Consider the following 23381-nt stretch of genomic DNA (forward strand, 5'->3'; position numbering starts at 1 on the left):
GCTCAGCCCAGCCCTGCTCCCACCGAGCATCCAGCCGCGAGCACCCAGGCCCCACTTACACCGAGCACTCCCAGTCTGCCAGCCACCCTTGCCCCAGCCCTTACCCAGCCTTGCTGCCACCCTGCACCCAGCCGCAGTCTGCTCTGCTCACAGGGGTGCCAGGGGCCGCGGCTGCAGCTCAGGGTGCACTGGGGGAAACTGCTGTATTGCTGAGCACTGGGGAGCAGACCCAGGCGGCCGGCACTGATCTGCACCCCGTGGCAACCCGCCTAGGGCCAGTGCGGCTGGGACGGGTACTTCCCCCAGCCTAGCACCGCTCATGCCTCAGTTTCTCCCAGTGTGCCCGGAAAGCCGTGAGGGTCTGCCAGGCAGAAGGATGGGGGCAAGAACGCCGTAGGAGGTGGAGCTGGCCCTAGGTACCAGTTCAGAGTGGGGTTGGCGTGGGCAGGAGGCAGCTCCCCCCGCCGAGGTGCTCCCGCCGCTGGGTGGGGAGAGCAGAGCTGGGGGCTCCACCACCGCCTCCCCTCCCCGGCGTTGCCAGAGCAGCGCTGGGGAATTGTGCTGACAGCAGCAGAAACGGCCGGGCGTAGGCGGCCGAGAGGCAGCCCACGTGCTGCGGCCTGAACGCTGCGGGCCGCGGGCAGGCGGCGCTGCCCAGCCGGGAGCGCCCCAGGCAGACCTGACCTTTCCCAGCCTCCTCCTGCTCACCCCGAGCCCTTCGGGGTGGGGATGCTGCGAGGTGGGGATGCTGCAGGGTGAGATCTGCAAAGGGGCAACGCCTGGGGCGAAGGAGCAGGCAGCATGCTGGGCAACAAGTAAGCAAGGCCGTGGGGACACCCAGCACACCCCAGAGTGGTGCTGTTGCGTGGCTTGGCCACGTAGCACAGGATCCCGCTGGTGTAGTGGCCACCCTGGCATTCCTCCTTGCCTCACTTTCCCCACTGATGTGGCAGGCCTGATAACTCCTTGCTAGCGACAGCCCCACAGAAAGTGCCTGCCATGGGCTGGGGGAACGCTGAGCACCCACCCCACTGCAGCACCCAGCAGCAGTCCAAGGGGTCCCATGGCCTTTACAGATGGTGCCGCTGGCTGTCCTGGTCCCCCTTAACCAGGGCAAAGAGCGACCTTAACAGGGAAAGTGAGTGGCTGCCAGGCCTTATCAGGGAGTATTTACAGCCGCTGTGTTCCCAATTAGACAGTCAGGTGACTGCAGCTGCTGAGGTCCCAGACGCGGGGGTCAAGGTCACCAGCAGGGGTGGGGGTGGGGAGGTGACAGAGTGGCAGCCACTTCCTCTGGGACAACCGCTGGTTGTGGCACGGCCAGGGGACCTGCTGGCATAAACACCCCATCAGGGCATGCCAAGCTATGTATCATAGACTCCTAGAATGGTGTGGGTTGGAAGAGACCTTAAAGTTCAAACATCCAGTTCCAACGCCCCTGCCATGGGCAGGGACACCTCCTGCTAGAGAGCAGTGACCCCATCACTACTGCCTTGGGCATCCTGGTCCCTGCCATCCCAATCCAGTGCAGCCCTGTACAGGATACCCTCCACACTAACATGACACTCTACCTCCAGTGCAGGGTGCCCCTAGTCCAGCCCAGTATGCAGCACCACCCTCCCAACCAGTATGAGATGGCATGTGGCAGCTAAGTTAAGCCTCATGTCACATCCCTGTTCACCCCAGCATAGCCACGTCTCAGCCCAGTACACAACACCCTCACACTCTGCCCAGCAGCTGCTGCCCCATTCTGCACAAGGTAACCAACCCCCATACCAGCCAGTGCACAGAGCCATCCTGTCCTCAGCACAGCACCCACTGTTCCCAGTGCACTGCTGGGAAACAGCAGAACCAGGCCCTATCCTGCCTCTGAGAGGGGGAGCAGCACCATGCATTCACACAAGCTGTGTGCAACCACATAGCCGTACCCACCTCCCCTGCTGATATCCCATGCCCTCCACCTGCTTGGGATCTCACCTGGGCTTTGGGACAGAAGCCGACCCAAGCTGTTCACTGTCTGAGGATGTGCCCTGCTTTCCACACAGCCATGAGGGCTTGGTAGAATCTCCCATGGGACATGCAGCTCCCTGGGGAGCCTGTGGGCTGTGTGCCCCCCCTGCCTCAGTTTCTCCAATAATATCCTGTGCATCCCACCACTGCCCAGGCAGAGACAGAGCTGTTTCTGGCTCCCCATGCCATGCCCACTGTGATTCATGGCATTGGCACCCCTTTTGTTAGGATTGCTGGCACTGTGGTTCCTTCCATGGTGTCACTCTCCATCCTTGGGCCCTGGCCAGAGTTGGGCAAGATGCCATCATCCCTACGCTCCCCTTGCTGCAGTGTCAAGGGGACCGAGTTTATACATCCAGGGGGCACAGCTAAGGGCATCACCCAGTGCTGTGGGGGTGAGCAGAGAGTTTCTCCCAGGAGAGGACTGATGTCCTGGTTCCCACACACCTGGGCAGTCTGGCTTGTCCATGCCTGTGAGCTCCACAACCACTCCCTGGGGCTGCATGTCACAGACCCCCTTGGCTCTGCATCATCCCTCTGAAACCAAGACCTGCTCTCACCTGCAGGGATCACAAAGCATCTCTACAGGCTCCTCACCAGCCCAGAGGTGCTGAGCAATGTTGGGGTCTGTGATGGACCCCAGCTGCCACGAATGTGTATGTGCCAGCATGCCACCAGTGAGGAATGGCAAACCTGCCCAAATAAAATAAGATCTGACTTGAGCTACCACTTGAGCTTCCCCTTGCCAACTACACAGGGAAATGGTTGTGAGAGAGCAGCAAGGACAGTTCAGGGACCTAATCCTCTGAGACTGGAAGCTGCTGCCTGTCCTGCCCTGCCCATGGCTTGTTTCCCCCTTTGATCATGAACAGCTCTGCCCCTCCCTTCTCCCTGGAGTGAAATCAGTCCAGTTCTCCCGGGGGCTCCGGGGGATGTCTGGGCAAGTGAATGGCAGGGGAGCAGCATCCCCTCAATGTGCAGCAGGGGCTGCTGGGGTTTCCCTCTTCTGGTGTTATTGCTAATCCCTCCCCAGTCAGCCTCGGCTGCTCTTGTCCCTGCCTTGGTCACCTGCAGGGTGAAGGGTCAGGACTACAGCCCATGGCAAACTAGCACTGCTAGACAGCTGCCAGCTCCAGCCCTTGGGAGACACACCAGCAACAGGCTGCCCCTTCCCTTCCCATACCACAGTCAGGGCAGCACAAGATGTGGGGTTAACCTCTGCCCAGGTCCCCTCCCTGGGAATGCACAGAGCCAGAAGCATCTTCAAGGACCACTTGCCCCCTCCTCTCCCTTGACACATGCCTCCCAAGGCAGCCAGAATCCAGCTGCAGGAGAGAGGCCACATGAGTAGGGTGGTGGACACTCACTTGGGCAGCAATTTGGAGCAGTTTTGGAATGGGATGGACATCGAGGGGACAGGAAAGCTGGAGCCACCCTCACCTCCCCCATCCCTCAGCAGCGGAGATGCATCCCAGCTCTGCCCCACAGGCAGACCTGCACTCACCTCTCTCCCGAACAAAGTAAGCCAGGTAGAGGTCCAGCTCCTTCACGGAGACACTGATGTGGTGGGGCTGGACGCAGAGGATGGGATTGGTGCACTGGCCTGATTTGACCAGGCGCTCGCCGTCGGTGCTTTCCAGCGGGATCCCTTTGAAGAGGATGACCATGACCAGGTCCAGCCGCCACACCTTGTCAGCCTGCCGCAGGCAGTCGATGCGGCGCATCTTGCCCTTCTGGTCGGGATTGGACAGGACGCAGCAGGAGGGCTTCTTGCCCGTGATGGAGAGCACGAAGTCCTCGCGGCACTCAGGCCGGATGTCCTTGCGCAGCTTGGCCAGGAGGCGCGAGGCCCATTTCTGCTTCACCTCTGGCTTCTCACTCAGCAGCTCGTCCTTGACTGCCCTCTCCTCATCCTTTGTCATCCTCTTCTCATGCTTTTTGAAGTACTTGCGCTTGCGGGCCTGCAGGTTGAACCAGGTGTAGGCAAAGGCCCGGACGTGGGGGAGCAGTGCCTCAATGAAGGGGTGGAACTCATCCTGTGGGAGCAGAGGGACAGGCAGTTACTCCTGGCTGAGCCTCCCCTCTGAGCCAACCCCAGGATGGCTGGGGACTTCCCCATTGGGTCACATCCCAAGACAACCAAGGAGGAAGAGCTGTGGCAGAGGTGTCTGCCTGCAAGGGATGAGGAACCCCTTCCTGCACTGCAGGGTCCTGTCCTAGCAGCCTCCCATAAGTGCCACCGCCTGCAGTTATCCCAGGCCCAAAACCTTCTAGGGGTGGCTGGGGCATACCCAAAAAGCGGTTCTGCAGAGGCAGGCATTGGCATGAGGCAGGCTCCTTGGCAGCACCTGGACCCTCTCTCTTTCCTACCCACATGTGCTGGGATCCGCTCCTGAGAGGTGCAGGAATCCCACCTGAGATCATACTCGCCAGAGCCACTGTGCGGGTGCCAGGCACCGCCAGACTGCAACACCCAAAGGATGGGTCCCCCACATTCCCAGCATACCAGGTGCTCCCACATGGGCTGCAGGTGCCTTGGACCTCTCTACTCCCTCTCTATCAGCAGTAAACTCCCCCAGTTTTGTCCAGTTGTGGCCAGTGCAGCTGCTGGCACCCGGCCTGGTGCACAAGGCGTGCTCTGCCTCCACTTGGGGAGTGCTGCTGAACCAGTCCAGCCCCAAAAGAAAACAAGGAAAATGCATCCCCCTTTCCCAGCCCCTCCTTCCCACAGCCCATTTTTTATTGTTTCCCAGTTTGGAAAAATCAGTGCTTCCTGGACTGGCAGGGGGAAACACAAGCCAGGATGGAGAGGTGTTAGGACCTATCCTAACTCAGGATAGGGATAACTCCTAACTCAGGATATCTCCCATCAGGGAGCAGCACGGCTCGAAAAATGGCAGGGAAAAGTCCAAGCATCCCAAGCCAAATACTGCCCTAGAGTCCCTCAGAAGAGATGATGATGTGGAGGAAGGAGCCCAGTTCGGCACTTGAGTCCTGCTGCAAGGCAGCCTGGCAGTTGGCTGGTGGCAGTTGCCACCACTGTGCTGCAGCCTCAGTTCACAGGATTGTGCCTAGGTTTGGGTCACCCTCCCCTGAGGAGGGTGCCAAGGGCAAGAGCTGCTCTAGAGAGAGACACTCGAGGTGGCCATGGGCAGGCGCCAGGGGAGGACTGAGACCCGGCAGTGAGGTGGGGTGAGTGGCTCCAATAAAGGTGGCTAGTCCCACATCCCAGGGCAGTGATGCCACTCCCCAGCTGAAGTAGCTGTGTCCCGAAGTGACCCTACTTGGATGAAACAGTGTCCCCCGAGACAGGCTCTGAGCTTGGACTGGCCCCTTAAGGACTCTACTAAGTTCAAGTTGGCCCCAAGTCCAACACAGACCCCATTAACCTGAAGTCAGCCCCTACACAAGCCTCTGTGAAACCCTAAACCTGCTCTCCTGGCACAAACTCTGCTAACAGCCAGAATAGGTCTCTTGGCACAGCCTCTGGTGTGCCCTGGCTCAGTGTCCCTTACACAGATTGCACTGTGATCAGCCACAGACATCTTGGCACAGACCTCACCATCCCCTGAACCTGGCACAGATGTCAGCAACAGCCAGCACCAACCACCAGCACAGCCCCAGTAACTCTGCAAAAGTCCCCCAGGCACAGAATTTTTTATTTGCCAGCACGGACTCATCCCCCTGACACAGACCTCCCCACCCCTGTCAGGACCCAGCTTCACCAAACTGGTGATTTCACAAGCGTCCTCCCATGCCCAACAAGAGACAAGGGACCCACCCTTGCTAAGGAACCCATCCCATCCATGGGACCTAACCATGCCAGGGCAATCTTCCTGCCAGGAAACCCATCCCCGTCTGGGGGACCCATCACCGTCAGCTGCTCTCAGGGTGGCTGCAGCCCTGCACACCCACAGGGTCTGCTTCCCTCCAGAGCAGCAGCTACTAATTCAGTACAGCTGGGCAAGGGCCAGGCATGTGTCTTAAATCGGGAAGGAAGGTCAAAGAAAAGTAAGACAGGAGCTGAAAAAAGCAGCAGCAAGCTCCAAAATGAATACTTGGTGAGGGCAGCGGATGGATGATCTTCCTTGGTGGCCGGTGATAGAGAGATCTACAAATTGATGCCATCCTCTGGCCCCGCCACCCTTCCCAGGCAGGGCTGGCCACAGGGCTGGGAAAGGGGGACACCACACTACTGTCCCTGTCCCTGCTGTCCTGCTGGGTGGTGGAGGCACCACTACAAAAGAGTTGGCCTAGAACCAGGTTTTCCCAGTGGGGCAGCCTGGCTGTGAGGTCTAGGGCATGCTCAGTGCCCAGCCACAGCAGCGACAGCTGCAGTGCCCAGTTTCTCTGGAGCTGGGAACTGGTGCCGGATTTCTCTCCCTTATCACACTGCCAAGGACATTCAGGTCCCACTTGAACCCATGTCTGGGACCCCCCCCAAAAACCTACTGTGTGCAAAAGGTCCTGTGGTGCTCAGTGCCTTTGAAGCTATTGTGGGCCACCCCGCTCCCCAGGATTACAGCAGGATGGGAGCTGCACTGAAAGCCAATCAGCCCCTTGCCAACTTTCCCTCCCGCCTAGCTTATGCTGCGCCAAGATGCTGAGCACAGTTAAGCTGCTTTAGTGGGGCCAGGCAAGGGTGGCTGGGGGACACCAGAACCAGATGGTGGGACAAATAAGATGGATATAGCTGGGTGCTAAGGGAACAAGCACAGGACTTGGGGACCTTCCCTGTGTCCCTGCATCTCTGTCACATGACTGGCACCATGCAGCCAGTGAGCCCCTCAGTGGGGCACACCACTCCAGCTAACAGCAGCTAGCTTTGTGCCCAGCTCTGCTTCAGAAATTAAAGGCAGGGGGCACTTTCCGTCCCCAATCCCTGCTGCCCCCCCCCCCACATCTGGCAGCACAGAGTACTGGCACAGGGCTGGTTAAGTGCTTCTCCTGCTGTTTTTCCTTTGCAGGGCTGGAAAGCAGAGACATGCTGCAATACCCTAGACAAGGCTGCACCCGGGGCATTTCCGGATGGGAATCTGGCAGCAGAGCCTGTGCTTGGGCCTCATCCAGCCCAGGCTTGTAAAGCCCCAAGACCCAGGAAGGATCACGCCTGCGTCAGGGTGCTGCCAGGCCTGGCCTTGTTCCCCCCTTCGATCCAGACTGATGAAGCACTGACTTTCTGTGCCAGATGCTATGAGGGGTAACTGAAGCATGGGTCAAGCCTGGCTCTGTCCAGGTGTCAGTCCTGCCATGTAGCAGGGAGGGGAAGGAATGATGCTCTGTGTGCAGCCAGGCACTCCATGCCAGAATTAACTCCTCTGGCAGCCTGGGTTTCAGCAGTGCCAGGGAGCTGGTGGGCACGCAGCCAAGGTGTTGCCTCTTGCCACGCTTGTGCCTGTCCTCACTGGCTTAGCTGGTGTGGGGGCTCTGTACCCTGGCTGCTCAGCTGCCATGGGTGTCTTTCCACTCTGGGGAGGGTGGCGTATCTGTGCCACACAAGGACACAGCAGCAAGAATGGATAGTGGCTGGGCACTGCACCATGTGCTGGCCAGGCCTATGAGCTTCCTCCACTTGAGTGCCTTGTCCAAACAGGTTGGGCTTGGCCAATCAGCCTGAATTTTCCAGTGAAAAAATGTTTCCTCAGGAAATTCCCGAGCAGTTTTCCCAGGAGGGGGTTGGGGTGTGGGGGGAGGGGACTTGGGAGAAGAATGGGGGGAGGGGATGGGAAGGGTCAGATATTTTGCAAGGGGTTTTGCTCCCCACCAGCATGGCCCTGGCCCCACAGAGCAGAGGGATGCCAGCCCTGCCGTGGGCAGGGAGAGACTTGGGGCAGCCTTGCTGGCCCTGTGGGGACCACACAGGGTTTATTTGACAAGAGGATGCTCAGGCTCCCTGCCAAGCAGCCGCACACCTCCCAACCGCTGCCGGCTCCCATAGCTGCCGCTCCTGCCAGCTCCCACTCCCCCAGCCAAGCGAGTCTGGGCAGGGGCTGGCAAGTTTGGCACCGGGCCTCAGGAAGTCTTGGCACAGCAGCCGGGGGGATGCAGCTAGAGAGGCTCAAATAATCCTGAAAATCCCAAAATCCTGGTACGTGAAAGGGGTACAGAGGGGACTTGCTTTTTGCCTCAGCATTGATTTCCCCTTGCCAGAGCCTACAGGTGCCCTCAGCATGGGCAAATTGCTCATGTGGCTCCAGCAAAGCCTCTGGTAGCTGCTGCTTAACTGTTTGCTGAAGTGGTTCTTGCTAATAAGTTAACCTGGTAATGAGACCTGTTGCTGAGACAGATGCAAATGACTGGGAAGTGCTCATTACAGGGGATGGAAAGAGGCACTTAGGCCCTGAAAAGCACCCAGCCCTTCCCAGGGCCAGCCCTGCATTGTATTAAAGCCCATTTTACAATAATTGCTTCAGAGAAGGAAATCTATTTGGACTCATCATAAAGTATTTATTAAAAAGAGCTTATTCACAATTTTTGCTGCTTGCCAGCATGGCACAGCCAGGCTTCCCAGCCTGCTCAAAAAAGCCTCATGAGGCTTCCCTGGCCCTGCAGAGTGGCACTGCCATGCTGGAGGGAAGGAAACTGAGGCATGCTGGGCACAGGACAGTGGGAGGGAGGGAGCAAAGTGGCAGCTGGAGCTCCTGGGAAAGCAGCTGGGGATGGCAGAAGCTGTGCTGGGCTTGCATGTGACACCTGGCCTCGCACCAGAGCCACTGGTGGGGCAAACCAGGCAGTCAGGGCCATAACCCCACACAGCTCCCATCAGAGGCAGCTGAGTTGGGGTGGGGATGGCTGAACCTCACCCCTGCAAAACTCCTCTTGAAGCCTGTGCTGGGGCAGAGAGCTCCAATGCCTACAGCAGCCTGGCTGTCGCTGACAGTGAGGGCAGAAGTGAAAGGACATGGTGCTACCTCCTTTCAGCTCCTCTCCCCAGACCCCTGACTTTTTTTATTCCTAGAGCCAACAGCATCCTCCAGCCAACCTCCATGCACAGCCCAAGGCTGCTTATGGGCTGGATTGTACTGACAGCATGCTCTGCTCTGGATGCTGTGCACTGAAGCACTCTATTGCTCCCAACAGAGAGACAGGATAGATGCAAGGCTAGAAAGAGGCTTCCATGTTTCATTTGCTGCCTTAATGCTCAGCCCCACTCAGGATCAGACCAGGAGGTGGTGGATGAGCAAATACAGCACCTTGTGCTCAACTCTCTGCCTGGCACCATGGTGGCCCCAGACCTGTCACCAAGCTGTCCTGGTCTCCCCATGCCCAGTGCAGCTCAAAACTGTCCCACTGGGTCCTTTGAGCCATCCTGGAGCAGTCAGAGCTCTACTGCACCATGGGTGCCATGAACACTCTCCATCAAGCTGGTGTCCACCTGCATGTGCCTACATGCCGGGACAGGAGGTGATGCCCACACTCGCCCTCGCAGGTGGTGTGGCTGCAAGCGGGGGTGTGGGGAGTGCTGAGGCTGCCACTGCAGGTCATGGGAGGCTGCAGCAGGCAGCAAACTGCCAGTTGCTTTGGAAAACAGCAGGAAGAGAAGCAGCGCTCTGTGCAGCTCCGGGCTCAGGTGCCAACACTGCTTGGGTCTGTGCCAGCCAGCACAGCCCACCCTGCCCAGGCACCACCACTGACAGCCAGCCACTGGGCGTGGCTCAGGTGAGCTGAAGCTGGGGAGGGCTCTCCCAGTGGCACACTTTCCCCAGCCCTGTGCCCATCACCCATTTCTGGTCTGCCTGCATGTGCCAGCACTTCCAGCAACAATTGGCCTTGCTGGTCTGTGGCTTTGCTAAACACAGCCCAACCCAGGCAGCAGCGGGTCCAGGGTGCACAGGAGGGGTAAGGATGTCTTGTGGATTGTCCCCAATCACCCTATTGCCAGCAGTGGTGGGGGAAAAGCCAGAATGGTGTCGGGGAGGGAGACCTGGCAGTGAGAGTGCCCAGTGCCACTCACTGCCTTTCTGCAGACTCACTTGGATCCCCCAGTGCCTCAGTTTCCCAGGTGCAGTCTCCACCTGTTCCCCTCAGTGTATGGGAGCCAATGGCTCAGCTGTTTCTGTGTGGGTGACCCCATCCGCCCCCAGCATGCAGCACTGCCTGCCCGAAGATGGAGAAACTGAAGCACAGCACTGGCCAGGCCAGCCTGCAGGATGCAACAATGGCTGTTGAGATCTGGGAAGAGCCCTGTGAGCAGCATAGAGGGAGCATATAGAGGACCCAACCCGCAGCCAAGCAGACGTCCCTCACCCTAGAAATCATCCCATGGCCATCAGCCACGTGGTTCCCCAGCTGAAATCCCTCTGGGGATCCAAGGAAGGGAAATATTTTATGGATTAAAAATTGAAAAAGGCTTTGCCAACAGTCCCCAGCACTACCAGCTCCTCCGCCCAGCCCTCTGTCAGTACAGGGCTCTGGGGGTGGCCCACTCTCCATGGCCCCGCTCCCAGCACACAGTGGGGAATGTAACTACAGTGGTGGCAGGGCTGGCACACTGCCCAACACCCAGCACTTCACCCACCCCGGATGCCCAGCCTGCAAGATGCTGGGATACAGGTTACGGTGGCAGCTTGCACCTCCAGAATCACAGAGGAAACCTGAGGCAGGAGGTAGCTCAGGGCAGGCAGCACTGTGTGAAAGAAGGCAGCACGCAACCTCAGCTCAGCATCCCACGCAGCACTGTGCAAGCTGGGCCCAGGCAGGGACTCCCCAGCTTCCTTGGATCAAGCCCAGGGCTCTAAGCTTGGCTTTAGCCCCTGGCATAGGAGATTCCTCTCCCAACATATTTTCAGCCCTGCCTGGTCCATCCTGGCTTTTCTAAAACAGACTAATTTCCCCCCTCAATCATACAGTGTAATGGTCTGGGGGTGTAGAGGGGTCCCCAACTCCCTGCCAGGAGTGCCTACTGGGGAAGCACAGGTGGCATCATCTCTGCATGCTGTGATGCAGAGTGGTGCAGTGGGCCCACAGTGCTCACCCTGCTACAAATCCAGTCCCTGGTGGGTTGGAGCAAGTCACTGGTTAAATACAGCCCCAGCCTTTTGCCGAGGAGTTGGTGACCTTGCAGGAGGATCAGCTGCTCCTGGAGCCTTGGGGGTGAAGAGTTCATGTCCCCACCCCACCGCAGCCACATCCATCTTTGCCACCCCATGGACATGCCAGCACTTCAGCCTCTGCTCTGGCACCTCACAGGCTTCCTGGTGTTTGGGGACACCTTGCCAAGACCCTTCACATGAGGAAGGGGATACCGAGGCACGGGGCAGTGACAGGTAAATGGAGACAAGGGCATCCCCAAAGGACCAGCACTGCTTGACCACAGCCAGATCCGGCACCCTCAGCACTGAAGGACCAGTGGCAGCAGGGGGAGGTTCATCTGCTTTCAACCAGCTCAGAAGAACCCTCCTGGATGGGTCCTATTTCAGGAGGGTTTTGGATGCCTCCCAAGTGGCAGGAGCTGGGGCTGGCCTGCACAAAGGGACTCTGTTTGGGATGCTGGGCTCCACTGGTGCCTGGTGCGGAGGCTGGTGGCTATGGCAATTCCCCTTGTCCCTTGTGTGATGAGTCAGAAGCCAGGGCTTCTGAGGCAGGGAACATGCCTCTCTCCTGTGCTGGGTGCTGTCCCCCACCTGGAGGCAAACTGAGGTCCAGGGCAGGACCATCCTTGCCTCCTGGGCTGTCGCTGTAACTGCTAAGTGACACTGCCATACTGTGGAGATGGCTATGCCAACCTGCCTATGAGGCAGGAGTCCACCAGCTACCCACCCTGGGCTACTTGCCCAGGCTGGCCCTGAGCCATCCCCTGGGGGAGTCCAAGGTCCCCAAGCAGGGCCAGGCACTCTGGGAGCCAATACTCCAGCCACCAGCTCCACGGCAGAGCAGGAGACCAGGCTGGATCTTGACAGCTCGACGCCATGACAGGGTGCACTAGGGTGCCAGCACGACTGGCCCTGGGACTGGAGTTCTCGCATGACCTCAGCCCTTGCCTACTACCTGCTCCAGTCCCTTGAGGGCTTTGGAAAGCCCCAAAGTTGGGGGCTGCAGTGATGCTAACAGCCCACACATGCTCTCAAACTCCCTGCTGCATGTGGAGTTGCAGGTGCCCACAGATGCTGCCATGGTTGCAGGGATCAAAAACCCCTGGAAAAAGGACCAGCTGAGAGGGCAGGGTCCTCACTAGGGTCATTCTAGGCAAGCTCTGGCTGGCTAGCTCCTGTCCCCATCCTCACACCAGACACAGCAAGGCCACAGCTTGGCTCCTGATGCTACTGCTGGCGACTCCTCTCTCCAAGCAATTCACCACAAGGCAAGGAGGCTGGCGAGAGCACCCCAGCTCCCCAGGGCAGTAACTCAGGATGCAATGCAGTCATCACTAATGCATCTGGACTCATTTATGGGGATGAGAAAATGTTTCCAGGTTTCCCACAAAGTCCCATTAAGATCCCAGTTCCATGCTATTTTTAGTGCTCTCATCATAATGCCTTCCCCAGTCACCCTGGAGATCCAGGCTCCCACAGGGCTGGCAGGGCCACCCTAGGCAGGCACCTGCCTCTCAAGGGAGTTGAGCTGCCCTAAGACTGTGTGCTTGCAGGGGCCAAACCCTGGCCCCATGACCCCTAACCCAGCAGCTTTGGACACATAGGTGCCCGGAGACAGTGGGGTACCCAGGCTGGCTTTTGCTTAGGAGTAACTGAGGAAGGAAACCTGGTGGGAAACAGCAGCCAAAGCTGCCCCCCATTTGCTATCTTGGCCATGGAGCTGCACACTTGCCACTGAGGATGGAGAGGGGATGGTGGTGACAGGTGATGCTCAGTGGGGCTGAGCATGCCAGCAGCATGTCCCTGCAGGTGCAGGGTCACATCCTGCAGCACCAGTTTGTCACCTGGCAATGGCCAGTGGCTGGCTCAATCAACCTCCTCCCAGCCAGCAACCCCCAGAGCCTTGGTAGGACCTCTACCAAGGCAGTGTGTGCCGGTGGGGCTCTCAGTGGAGCTGGCAAGGGCATGCAGAGATCCTGCACTCAGCCCTGAGCCCTCACAAGCTATCTATAGCCATGCCCTCAGTGAGCGCTGGGGCAGGCACCCGTTCGTGTGTCCTCCCTTCTTGGCAGGACTGTCACCACAGCCCTCAGCTGTCAGAAAGCTGCTACCTTGCTGAGGCTTTCATCCCAAACATTCACTAATCTGAGGGGATTCAGTGTCAGAGGCTGCCCATGGGCACTTCATAAAGACTGTTTCCATAGTGGGGGGGTTCAGCGAAGCAAGGCAGAGCAGCAGCTGGCAAGGGCTGAGGCCAGTGCTGGGTGTCCCTGTGTTAACTGACCCCTGTCAGCCCCCTAGGGGCTGGATGAGAGGGAACGTGGGTGACCTGCCTCCAAGAAGGTCGAGTGGGGGATGTCTGTGTGTGAGCAGGGGTGACCTGAGGACACCCCACAGCTGTGCCCCACAGGTGTTGGGGTCGCAGCCTAATGCAGACCTGGGGGAGTACAGGGAGGTTGCTCTCCACCAACTGCCCCAGGGGCAAGAGGAAAAGGGGGGACCCACAGGAGGGGAATTTCCCAGCTCTTTTCTCCACTAAACTCCTTGGCTTGTGCAATTAGAGAAATTTGTTTAACAAACTCGCAGGGGAGCAGCGTGAGCCAGGGGGTGGCATGCGGCCAGGGGTGCTGCTCGCACAGGCCCTGTTCCCTCCCCACCCGCGGCTTTGATCTGCCGGGGGACAGGAGCGGCTCCTGCAGCCAGACATGGCCAGGGCCACGCTGTGCCACAGGAAGAGCCCCAGCTCCTGCGGACATGCTGCCCGTGGCAAACCCTTGTCCTGCCTGTACGCCCCCGAAATGGCACCTCACACTACCTCTGCTCACTCCATCCCACTGCCCTCACACCTGCCGGGCACCCTGCCCTTCGAGTGTGTGCAGCACCAGGCTCCCGGGCCATACGTGTGCCCATGTATGCCCTGTGTGGTGCCCATGTGTCCCTGCAAAGTCCCTGTGCCCTACACAGCATCCATGTGTGCCCTGCGCAGCACCCATGCACTGGCTGGCAGGCAGGTGCAGGCTGCAGGCGCATGCTCCTGCTCGCTCCCTCTCTCACGCGCTGCCATTTCCATCCCAAACCCTTCACTCTGCACTTTTTGCCAGCACCACCTCATCAGTTTTCACGCCGTGCCACTCGCCTGCCCTGGCACCCAGGTTACTAAAGCAGATTCTGCAGTACAGTGGAGGGGGGGGGGGGGGGGGAGCATGTTACAGCCCACCCTGTCTCACTTTCTTCAATCACCAGGCACAAGCCAAGGCATGGGAGTAGGGGTGAGCATGATCTGGCACATCACAGGTCCCACCAAGCAATCACAGTATGGAACATCTCCATCACCCATTCTCTCAGGGTGAGGTGGGCTGGCAGGCGGGCACTGGTGAGCTTTGCAGCAAACAGCATGACAGGTGGCTCCCCAGGGACAGCTGGCAGTGCACTGGCACTCTGCAGCTTCCCTGGTAGCCTGCTGCAAGGTGGGAGCGGGTGGCAGAGTGGGACATGAGCTGTGCTGGCAGAGCTTGGCATTGTCATCACCCTTGCTACTGGTGCCCAGATAAGTCCTGGGTCCTGGGTAGCATCCATTGCATCCCCAGTAGGACTGTGCCTTCAGGATGGCATCCTGGGGTGAGGAGGGAGCAGTGGCACCTCTTGTTTTGGGGCTGGTTGAGGGAAAGGGGAAACGTCTGGGTGGAAAATCAACATTTCTCTCTGGGCTTTTTTTTTTTCCTATGAAAGCAAAAATATTTCTTGGGTTTTTGTGATCAGAAACACTTTGGGGGTTTGTTTTGGACAGCAGCCGGTCAAATACCATTTCCCTGTGAAGGGAATGCAGGGGCCCTTTGCAAGGAGAGCAAAAACCTTCATAGAGAACAAGATAAAACACCAATATTTTAAAATGTCCACCTGGTCACGAACCCAAACTCCCAGGGAAAGGGGTCAGCAGGGGGACTGGATCCTGATACTCCCATGCCAGGCAGTGCTGCCCTGTCTTGAGCAGCAGCACTTGAGCACTGCTGGGAGGGCAACGCTCACAATGGGCAGATGAAGGCCCAGACCTGGGGATTTTGCCCAAAATGCTCATTAGAGCTGGCTGCTGGCCAGGGAAGGGATGCTGAATGCACTGCTACAGCAGCAGCAAGTTAACTGAGAAATCAATCCTTGGCAGGGGCTGGCCGGCAAATCCCCCAGCGTGTCAGCACTGCCGCACCTGAGCTGCAGAATCCTTTCCCACTCTTCTCCAGGACTTGGGAAGCATTGTGCCTTGGCAGCTGGTGCAGGGTGCTGGGTCCCAGCCAAGCTGGCACAGTGTGGCATGGCCGTGGGGGACACCTGCCCAGGGCTAATATGACAAGCCCAGATGCCCACCTGCGTGTAAGCCAGCCCCACAACACCTGTGAGGACTCTGCATCCCCACTTGGCAGCTGGCACAATCCAGGAATATGCATCCCTTCTCCAAGGATGACACTACCTCAGGGTGCCCAGTCAGGCAGGGCTGCGAGGAAAGCTAAGCTCAGGCTCTTGCAGCGCCCGTTTGGTATACCCAAAGCCTCTAAAGGTACTTTGGTACCCAAAACTTACAAGTGTTTGGTACCGGCCACCTCTGACCCCCCTGAAGCTGTGCCCCTCACGCTCAGATCCACCAGTAGCCACCAGCCATGCCATGGGGACATCACTGGTAACGCCATGCAGTATTAGCCCAACTCATCAGGGCTTGAGCACCCACCAATGCCCTGGCTGTTCCTCATCACCTTCACTGCTCTGCCCCAATCTGCCCAGCACACCCTAAGATGCCACTAGAGAAATCCCCACTCTGGGAGTCCCTAACGAGCAGATCACATCCCTGCCATCTGAGGCCCTGCTTGCACCTCTGCATTGGGTGCAGGGACTAGCAGGCACAGGAGCCGCACAGACACCCTCCTGTGAGCACCTGGCCCCCTCAGCAGTGCTCAGCGCCAGCACTGCCATCCTCTTGCAGGAAGAGCCATAGCACAGCCATGGGTGACAGGCAACAACTCAGATTCACAAGGGATTTTTAACTTCCCTTCCAGCCTCCTTTATTCTCCTCCAGCAAGGGATCCCAGGGACACTCCCCATCACCACCACACAATCTCCATCACTGCAATCCAGGGCTCGGTTTGCGCTTAGGACAGCTGCAGCCATGCCAGGAGTGATGAGGGGGAACAATGGGCACCTCTCAGGCTGTAGGAAAATGTCCAGGAGCCAGACACAGGGAATGTCTATGTGGGCAAGGAAAGCTGGCAAGCAGGCAGCACAAGCTGCTCCTGTCCTCAGGGCTATCCTTGGCCAGCCCCAGGGAAGCAGGGGATGCCCTGGGTGCAAAACCCATGTCCAGCCTTACCCGCTGTGTGCAGCCCTGGGCCAGCATAAATCTCCCCTCAGGGCTGTCAAGCCTTTCATGCTGGTGCTGCCCAGGGCACCCGAGGGAGCTGCCTTTTTCTGCTCATCTGGCCCTGGCATCGTGCTGAGCCTTGCTGCTCTGCCACTGCCCCATTCATGTCCTGCCACACGGCCACCACTGCTACCCCTGCAAGAGGGGAAAAAAACGCCAGGTAAAAGACTTAGACCATGGTTCCCAGCACCTGTCCTCAGCCCTCCTGGGCTCAGGGAGCGATTCCCTGTTTGCTTTGGGATAGCTGGGCAGTGAGCTGGATCCTGGTGCCTGGGCTTTGTTCTGTAAGCTGCAAAAGCATGCGCATGCCTGCAGCACCAGGCACACAGTGGATTCACTCCCTGCCCTGCTACGGAGCAGAACGCAGGCAGGGAAGGAATTGTGAGCAGGGAAGAAAGCACAGGCAAGGGCAGAGCTGCCCAGGAAGGTGAATTATTGGTGGGTGCCTCAGCATGCTTGCAGGAGAGAGGATGATTTATTGTGTGAGGTTCTTGCCAAGTTCAAGGTGATGTGGTGGAGAGTGGCACAGTGCGAGCAACAGCCACCTGGCCAATGCTGTTTCTTGTGCAGCAGGCCTTATCCTGCCCACTGCTCCACATGCCCACCCCAGCTCTCCAAGATGGTGTCATACACTGCACTTAAACTGGAATCTATTTCTTCCAGGTGAGGATTTAAGATCAGATCAGGCAGAAGCAACAGGATCCTCAACAGTGCTGCCGGTGTGAGCAGCTGGGCAGGGCTAGACGGGGCAGGCGGGCACGGCATGGCAGGCGGCTCGTGGGGAATGCGAGGCTCTCCCGAAGGTTTCATTTAAAGAACAGCCTCATTGTTTTTCCCAAACAATACCAAGCAGATGGGAGAATTGAAAGTGTGTTGCAACCTTCCCTCTCTCCCCCCGCCGTGCCTGGCCTGCTTCTCCCATCCTTTGGCAGGCGATCTGAGCTTCCAGCTGGAAACCAGTTTGCCAGAGCTACTGGTGAAGGGGGTAAGCACCAGCACTCCCCTCTCTCACTGGAAAGCTGCAGTGCTTTTGGGGAGGAGATTTGCCAAAGGATGCCCCAGTGAGATGTGCCCAGCAGGGAGCTCCCTGCTATGGCCACATGCCTGAGTCAGCCGTGGCAGCCGGCTGATGTGCAGTCAACCAATGGTGGCTGGGGAGAGGCTGAGATCCCCCTCAGCACCCAGAAGACAGTGCCTGTGACCAGGCCACGTGTCCACAATGCCCCTTGCAGCAGGGCTCTATCCCTCAGGCACTGCAGCCTCTTTCCCTGGGTGATGACGACATTTGCTAGTACAGAGGTTTATGCCAGGCCAGCTTGGCTGGGCTGCTCCTTGATGCCCCCACAATTGGGTGCCAATGGTCATGGCACTTGCAGAGGTTCATGCTGGCTCTTGGGCATGCGATGTGGGCATGTTGCCTCTGCACTGAAACCAGTCTCCAAGGATGCATTTGAGCACAGCACTGGGAGCCGGGCATCCTGCCAGGGTCCTGCCGGAGACCCTCTCCTGGGCCCCAGCAGACCCAAGGGGCCCAGAAGAGGGTCCCTGGCCAGGCCCCAGCAGGATGCCTGGCTCCCACTGCTCCCAGCTGCCTTTGAGGCTGGCTCCCATCTCACTTTGCTCTCCACCTATGAGTACCTGGGTGAAGGTCTCAGGAGTGCCAGAGACCAGTCAGAGGTTTGCAGGAGCATCACCAGTCATAAAATTTGCCCATCTTCCTTCTGGGAGCATCCCAAATCTGCTCCTGCCCACCTTACTGCAGATCCAGGAGTCAGGGATAACTGCTACGGCTCCAGAATGTAGCAAGGGACACACACGAGGGGCCAGTGTGGGTGCTTAGTGCTAGGGTTATTCCGGAGTCCTGCCAGATGGAGCTCCCCATGGTTCCCCATGGGCAGGGTGAAGCCTCAGGCATGGCAACAGCGCCAGTGTCACTTCCCTGCTAATCCATGCAGCTCCCTCTTCATTTCCCAGTTTGTCCCTGAAAGTGCACACAGGTGAGCTGGGGGACTGAAAGTCCCCTGGCAGGGACAGAGAGCTGAGGAGGGCAAAAAATGACCCTCCTTGCTTGACAAGAGGCTCGGCTGAGGGCCCAGCTCGGAGCAAGTTACAGATGCCTTTGCCAGGGCTATTTTGGTGCTGCTGGGCTGCCAAGGCCCAGCTTGGACCAGCTCTGGCTGGGAAAGGTGGCTTCCCAGCAGTAGCTGGGATCCCAGTGGCTGTGCTGGACTCAAGGGGATGGCAGTGGGGAGATGTGAAGGCAGCGCAGGGCGGCTCCCGCGCACGTTCCAATGTATCCACATCACCATCCGCGGCAACCAGGCTGAGCAAGCCTCCCTGCTGCGCGGGTTGGATGGGAACGACCGAGCTGGCGGTGGGGGGAGCACAGCGGGGCTGGATCCCGTGGGTGCAGACAGTGTCTCATCCCATCCCAGTCAGGCTGGGTTGCAGCTGAGGCTAAGCCAGGGCAAAGAAGAGGAACTGGAGCCTTCCCCGCATGAAGGTGGCGGAGTGGAGGCTGAGATCCATGGAATAAAATCCAGCTCCTGCCTGGTGCCTGGGCATAGCACTGGGAACAGCTCGGGTTTGTGAGAAGAACGGCTCTTGCCAGCCCTGGCCTGGCCAACCAGTGACCACACAGCTTCCCACATCAGACCAAGCACTGTTAAAGAGCAGCAGCAGGTTCTGCCAATCCAGTGCCGGCTGGATATTGAGATGGTGGGGAGGTGGTGGGACCTCCAGACAGGATGCAGTTGGAATGAGAGAGCAGGGAAATGAAAGTAAGAAGAGAATAGGAAAGGAAAAAAGTAAAAGGAAGGAAAAAATGAAAAGAAAAAAGGAGAGGGAGAAGAAGAGGGAGAGGGAGAGGGGAAAAAAGAACAAAGAAAAGAAAGAAGGAAGAAGGAAGAAGGAAGAAAAGAAGAAAAAAAAAGGAAGGAGAAGAAAGAAGGGAAGAAAGGAAAAAAGAAGAAAAGAAGGAGAAAAGAAGAAAGGAAGAAGAAAAGAAGAAGAAAAGAAAAAGAACACGAAAATAAGAAGAAAAGGAAAAAAAAAGAGAAAAAAACCCCAGAAAATATTAAGATAGAGGGAAAATAAACAAAAGAAAAAAAGGCAGATTGAGGTGTGACTCGTACCAAGTGAACAACATGATGGGAGCACCATACCCAGGGTCTCTGAACAGCCCCAGTGCTGCCCATCTGTGCTTGATGCCTGTGCACAGTTCAGTGTCCATGCCTGCGCCTGTGCCACCAACAGCCTCACATGGCTACACCACATTCAGGCAGAGCCCGAGACAAGGCCAGGCCCTGTGCTGCCCTCCAGTACAATGCAGGTGCCATGCTGCTGCCGAGGGGACCCCAACAGGACAGCTGATTCCAAGCCTCTGAGGTGGAGCCAGACCCTGCCTGCAGCTCAGGCTCAAGGGAAGGGTCTGGAAGGAGAGTCCCTGCTGTGGGCACAGGGGTCCATCAGCAGCACTCCCCCCACCAGAGCTGAGCCCTTGCTGGGTGCGGCACAGGCTGGATTTGGAGCAGGCAGCAGCTGCCAGCAGAGAAGAGGTTACAAGCTGGGGTGGAGGGGGGAAAGCTGCCTGCTCAATAATTAAATAAATATCAGTGATCAATAAGGACAGAGCAAAGGCAGAGCCGTAGCGGCAGTGGTGCGGGCAGGGGGAGTGTTCCTGAAAGCCTCCCGGCCATAACTGTACCAGCTGTCTAGGGGTGACTGTGGGGATGCCCCCCTTGCCTGTGCCATGGGCCCTGGCACAGCCACCCCACCGCGTGCCACACTGGCATGGCCTGGAGTGACACCAGCGTCCTCAGGCACATGGCTCAGGGCTGCCTCTTGACCCCCCTACACACAGACAAGGGCCAGCGTAGCACCTCACCTTGCAGACTGAGGGGGTGCTCCCCATCCTGCCATGCATGACCTCCCACCATCTTCGTCCGCCAGCGTGGCATGGCACAGCTGGTTGCAAATAGTCCCAAACTTGGAGGATTTTGAAGAAAAAGCCGATGCTGCCCACCCTCACCTCCTTTTACCCCACCATGTGCTGCCAGGCTCAGGGGTGAAGGGGGGGACAGCTGGGGAAGTCAGGAAGAAGTTTCACACTATGTGAAAGGTGGTGTGGCCAAGGCCGAACTCGCAGTGCCAACCTCCCCAGCCTCCCTGAGCCAACTGCGGACCCCCCTTGCACCTCACCGCGTTTTGCTGCAGCCCCAAAGCCAGCAGCCTCCCCGCACCACCCACCCCCGGGCACAGAGCAAACACAAAACCCAAACCACAAGGAACCTTCCCCTCCCGCACCCCGAGCGAAAGCGGACGCAGAACCGCCCCAAAACACCAGAAACACCAAAAAGCCACCCAAAAAAGGTGTGTGGGGAAGCAAGAGGTAAACCCGACTCCTCTGAGCAGCCCCTCTCCCTGCTACGAATATTTTTTTTTTATCGGGGGTGGCCGGGGGGGGGGGGGTGCTCTTTTACTTTTGCTTTTTTTTTTTTTGTTGCATTACAACTGTAAAAGTCCGTTGCGGTGAAAGAGGAAAAAGTGGGGGGGCCCGCGAGGGGTCTGGTTACCTGGGTCAGGCAGAGAGGAGACGAATACATCCCGAGCCGTGCTGGGAAAGTGGCTAATTGCAGGGCTGAGACTCGAGGCGTAAAAGTTACTGAGTCATTTCGGAGGCTGGAGCAGTCCGGGCGTTTTTTCTCTCTCTCTCCTTTGGAGCGGCTGTGCGGGGCCCGGGGGCGGGGGGGGGGGACGGGCAGAGGCGGGCGTCCCCGCGGGGGGGGGCCGAGGAGGAAATAAAAAGGGTCCAACTTCCACCCCCTCAAAAAAAAAACAGAAAAAAAAAAAAGGCAGAAAAAGCGCGTAACTATTCCCCCCTTGGAAAATAAAGCGCTTTTTTTGTTGTTGTTGTTGTTGTTTGTGTGGTAGGAGGGAGGGCCCGCGTTTTAAAGAGACAAAAGGATCATCTTTGCCCGAGGGGAGGTGTGGGGGGGCCCGCACCCAGCCTGCGGGCAGAACCGGGGAAGTTAGAGGGGAAGCGGCTCCATCCGAGCCACGGGCAGCGGAGGGAGGGAGGGAAGAAAGAATGAGAGAATGAAAAAAAAAAAAAAGGAAAAAAAAAAAAGGCGAGGAATGAAGTGACGTTATGAAAAAAGCCCATCCCAAAATATTACATCCCATTTAAAGATGTAGGAACCCCCTTTGGTTCCAAGGCCGAGGCGCTGCGGGGCAGAGACGAGCGAGGGAGGGAGGGAGAGAGAGACGGGCCGCCTCCCCCCGCGGGCTCGCCCTTTTTAGGCTGTTTTGCGTTTTTAAGAAGTTTTTATTTTTTAATAAACGGAACCGATACAGCTAAAGGAGACAAAAAAAAGGTGTCTGCAGATTCATACGCAACCAGCCCCGGGAGACGCTGGCCTGGCACGGGCAGCGGGTGCCCCCCCCCCCCCCGCTCTCCGAGCCTCGGTGCTAGAGAGACCGCCCCGACGCATCCTCGCTAAGCCCGCGGAGCGACGCTGATCGCTCCCCGGCCTGCTTTAACGCCCATCAGCTCCTCGACTCTCGGCCCCGGGGTCGGCGGGGGGAGCGCCCGGGCAGCTCCGCGTCCGCCCCAGCCCGAGCGCACGAAGCGAGCGGAGCCCCGCGCCCGGCAAACTCCAAAACGCAAGTGCTCGCTGCAGACGCCACCGACCCATTCTGCAGGCTCTAATGAAACCTAATTGGCGAGGCCAAGAGCCACTTACAGAAAAACAAAGGGAATCCCCGTTCCTAATCGTGGAAGCGAGTCCTGGTCACGCAGCACGGTGAACGGCAGCCGCCGAGGCTGCAGATCCCGGAGCCTCTCGCTGACCCCCAGACACTGAGGGGGTTTAATTCTCCCTGGCACGTCCTGAAGCGCAGTAGAGACCCCGCCGACCGCCGGGGGCTGCTCCGGGAGTTGCGAGAACGCGACTCCAGCCAAGCCTCGCTCTCTCCAACAGCGTTTTCCCCCCCGTCCCGCAAACCCCCTCCCCGCACAACTGGTTTTCACTCTCAACTTCTGCCTGCCCCTGGAGGACGATCTCCGGTCGGGGAGTTGGGGCTTTAATCCCCACCTTCCTCTGCATTAAACCTGCCCCGGACGCAGCCCCGCTCCGTGACATGTGGCGGCACCAGTGCGGATCCCCGCAAACTTTGCCGGCCGGGCCCTCTCTCCACCGCCCGCCATCCCCGCATTTTCCGCCGCCGCTGCTCCGGGGGAGCTGGGGGCGCAGGACTCCGGTTCGCCCTGTGGCCTGGCAGAAAGCGAGGGGGCAGAAGCCCAGCACGGCGGGACGAGGGGTTATGCTTACACAGAGGACGGGCGCTTTTTTTTGGTCTTTTTTTTTTTTTCCCCCCCATCCTCCACCTCCACAGGGTGGCCCCATGCACGGCGCTGCGGACTTGAACGCGACCCTCCGGGGCGTCACTTCCAAGTTCAAGTCGGTGCGGCTCGCAACCTCTCCGCCCCTTTTTTAGCGGCCATTTTCAGCTCTATCCAGCCCTCCGTGGGCTGCGGAGCGCCCCCCCCCCCTTTCCCCCCCCGCGCCGCGACCTTCCCGCCCTCCCTTACACCGCGCGGGGGAAGCAGGGGAGGAGAGACAGCGGCAACTTCCCTCTGCCTAGCCCGCACCCTCCCTCCCGCCGCCCCTACACTCCCCACGGGCATCCTGTTTCAACTCTGGTGGTGGCATCGCCCGGCCCCGCCGCCCCCTCCCCGGCTCCGGTGGGTGCACACGCGAACACACGTACGCGGGGGTGGGGAGAGGAGGAAAGTAGAAGGGAAAATGAAAGTGTCATGGGACCTACCATAGCCAAGTGCAATTAACGGGCTTCCAAGTTGCTGCGGAAAGGAAAGCAAAGAGGGTGGGATTTTTTTGTATTTTGTTCTAAAACGTGCTTTCCACCGAGCCGAC

The 23381-nt window shown here is 58.4% G+C and overlaps 1 protein-coding gene across 1 annotated transcript in view; it reads right to left on the reverse strand.

Moving 5' to 3' along the window:
* The window catches only part of NFIC (nuclear factor I C), a 38184-nt gene extending 17076 nt beyond the window's left edge, over positions 1–21108 (reverse strand). Inside the window, exons 1-2 of the mRNA XM_054396205.1 lie at positions 21021–21108; positions 3515–4046 (exon numbers count right to left, since the gene is read on the reverse strand). Coding sequence (XP_054252180.1) covers positions 3515–4046; positions 21021–21050 — 562 coding nt within the window. The 5' untranslated portion in view covers positions 21051–21108. The remainder of the gene's footprint in view (positions 1–3514; positions 4047–21020) is intronic.
* Positions 21109–23381: the final 2273 nt, after the last annotated feature.

This window comes from Indicator indicator, chromosome 36, assembly GCF_027791375.1.
Source record: "Indicator indicator isolate 239-I01 chromosome 36, UM_Iind_1.1, whole genome shotgun sequence".
NCBI lineage: Eukaryota > Metazoa > Chordata > Aves > Piciformes > Indicatoridae > Indicator > Indicator indicator.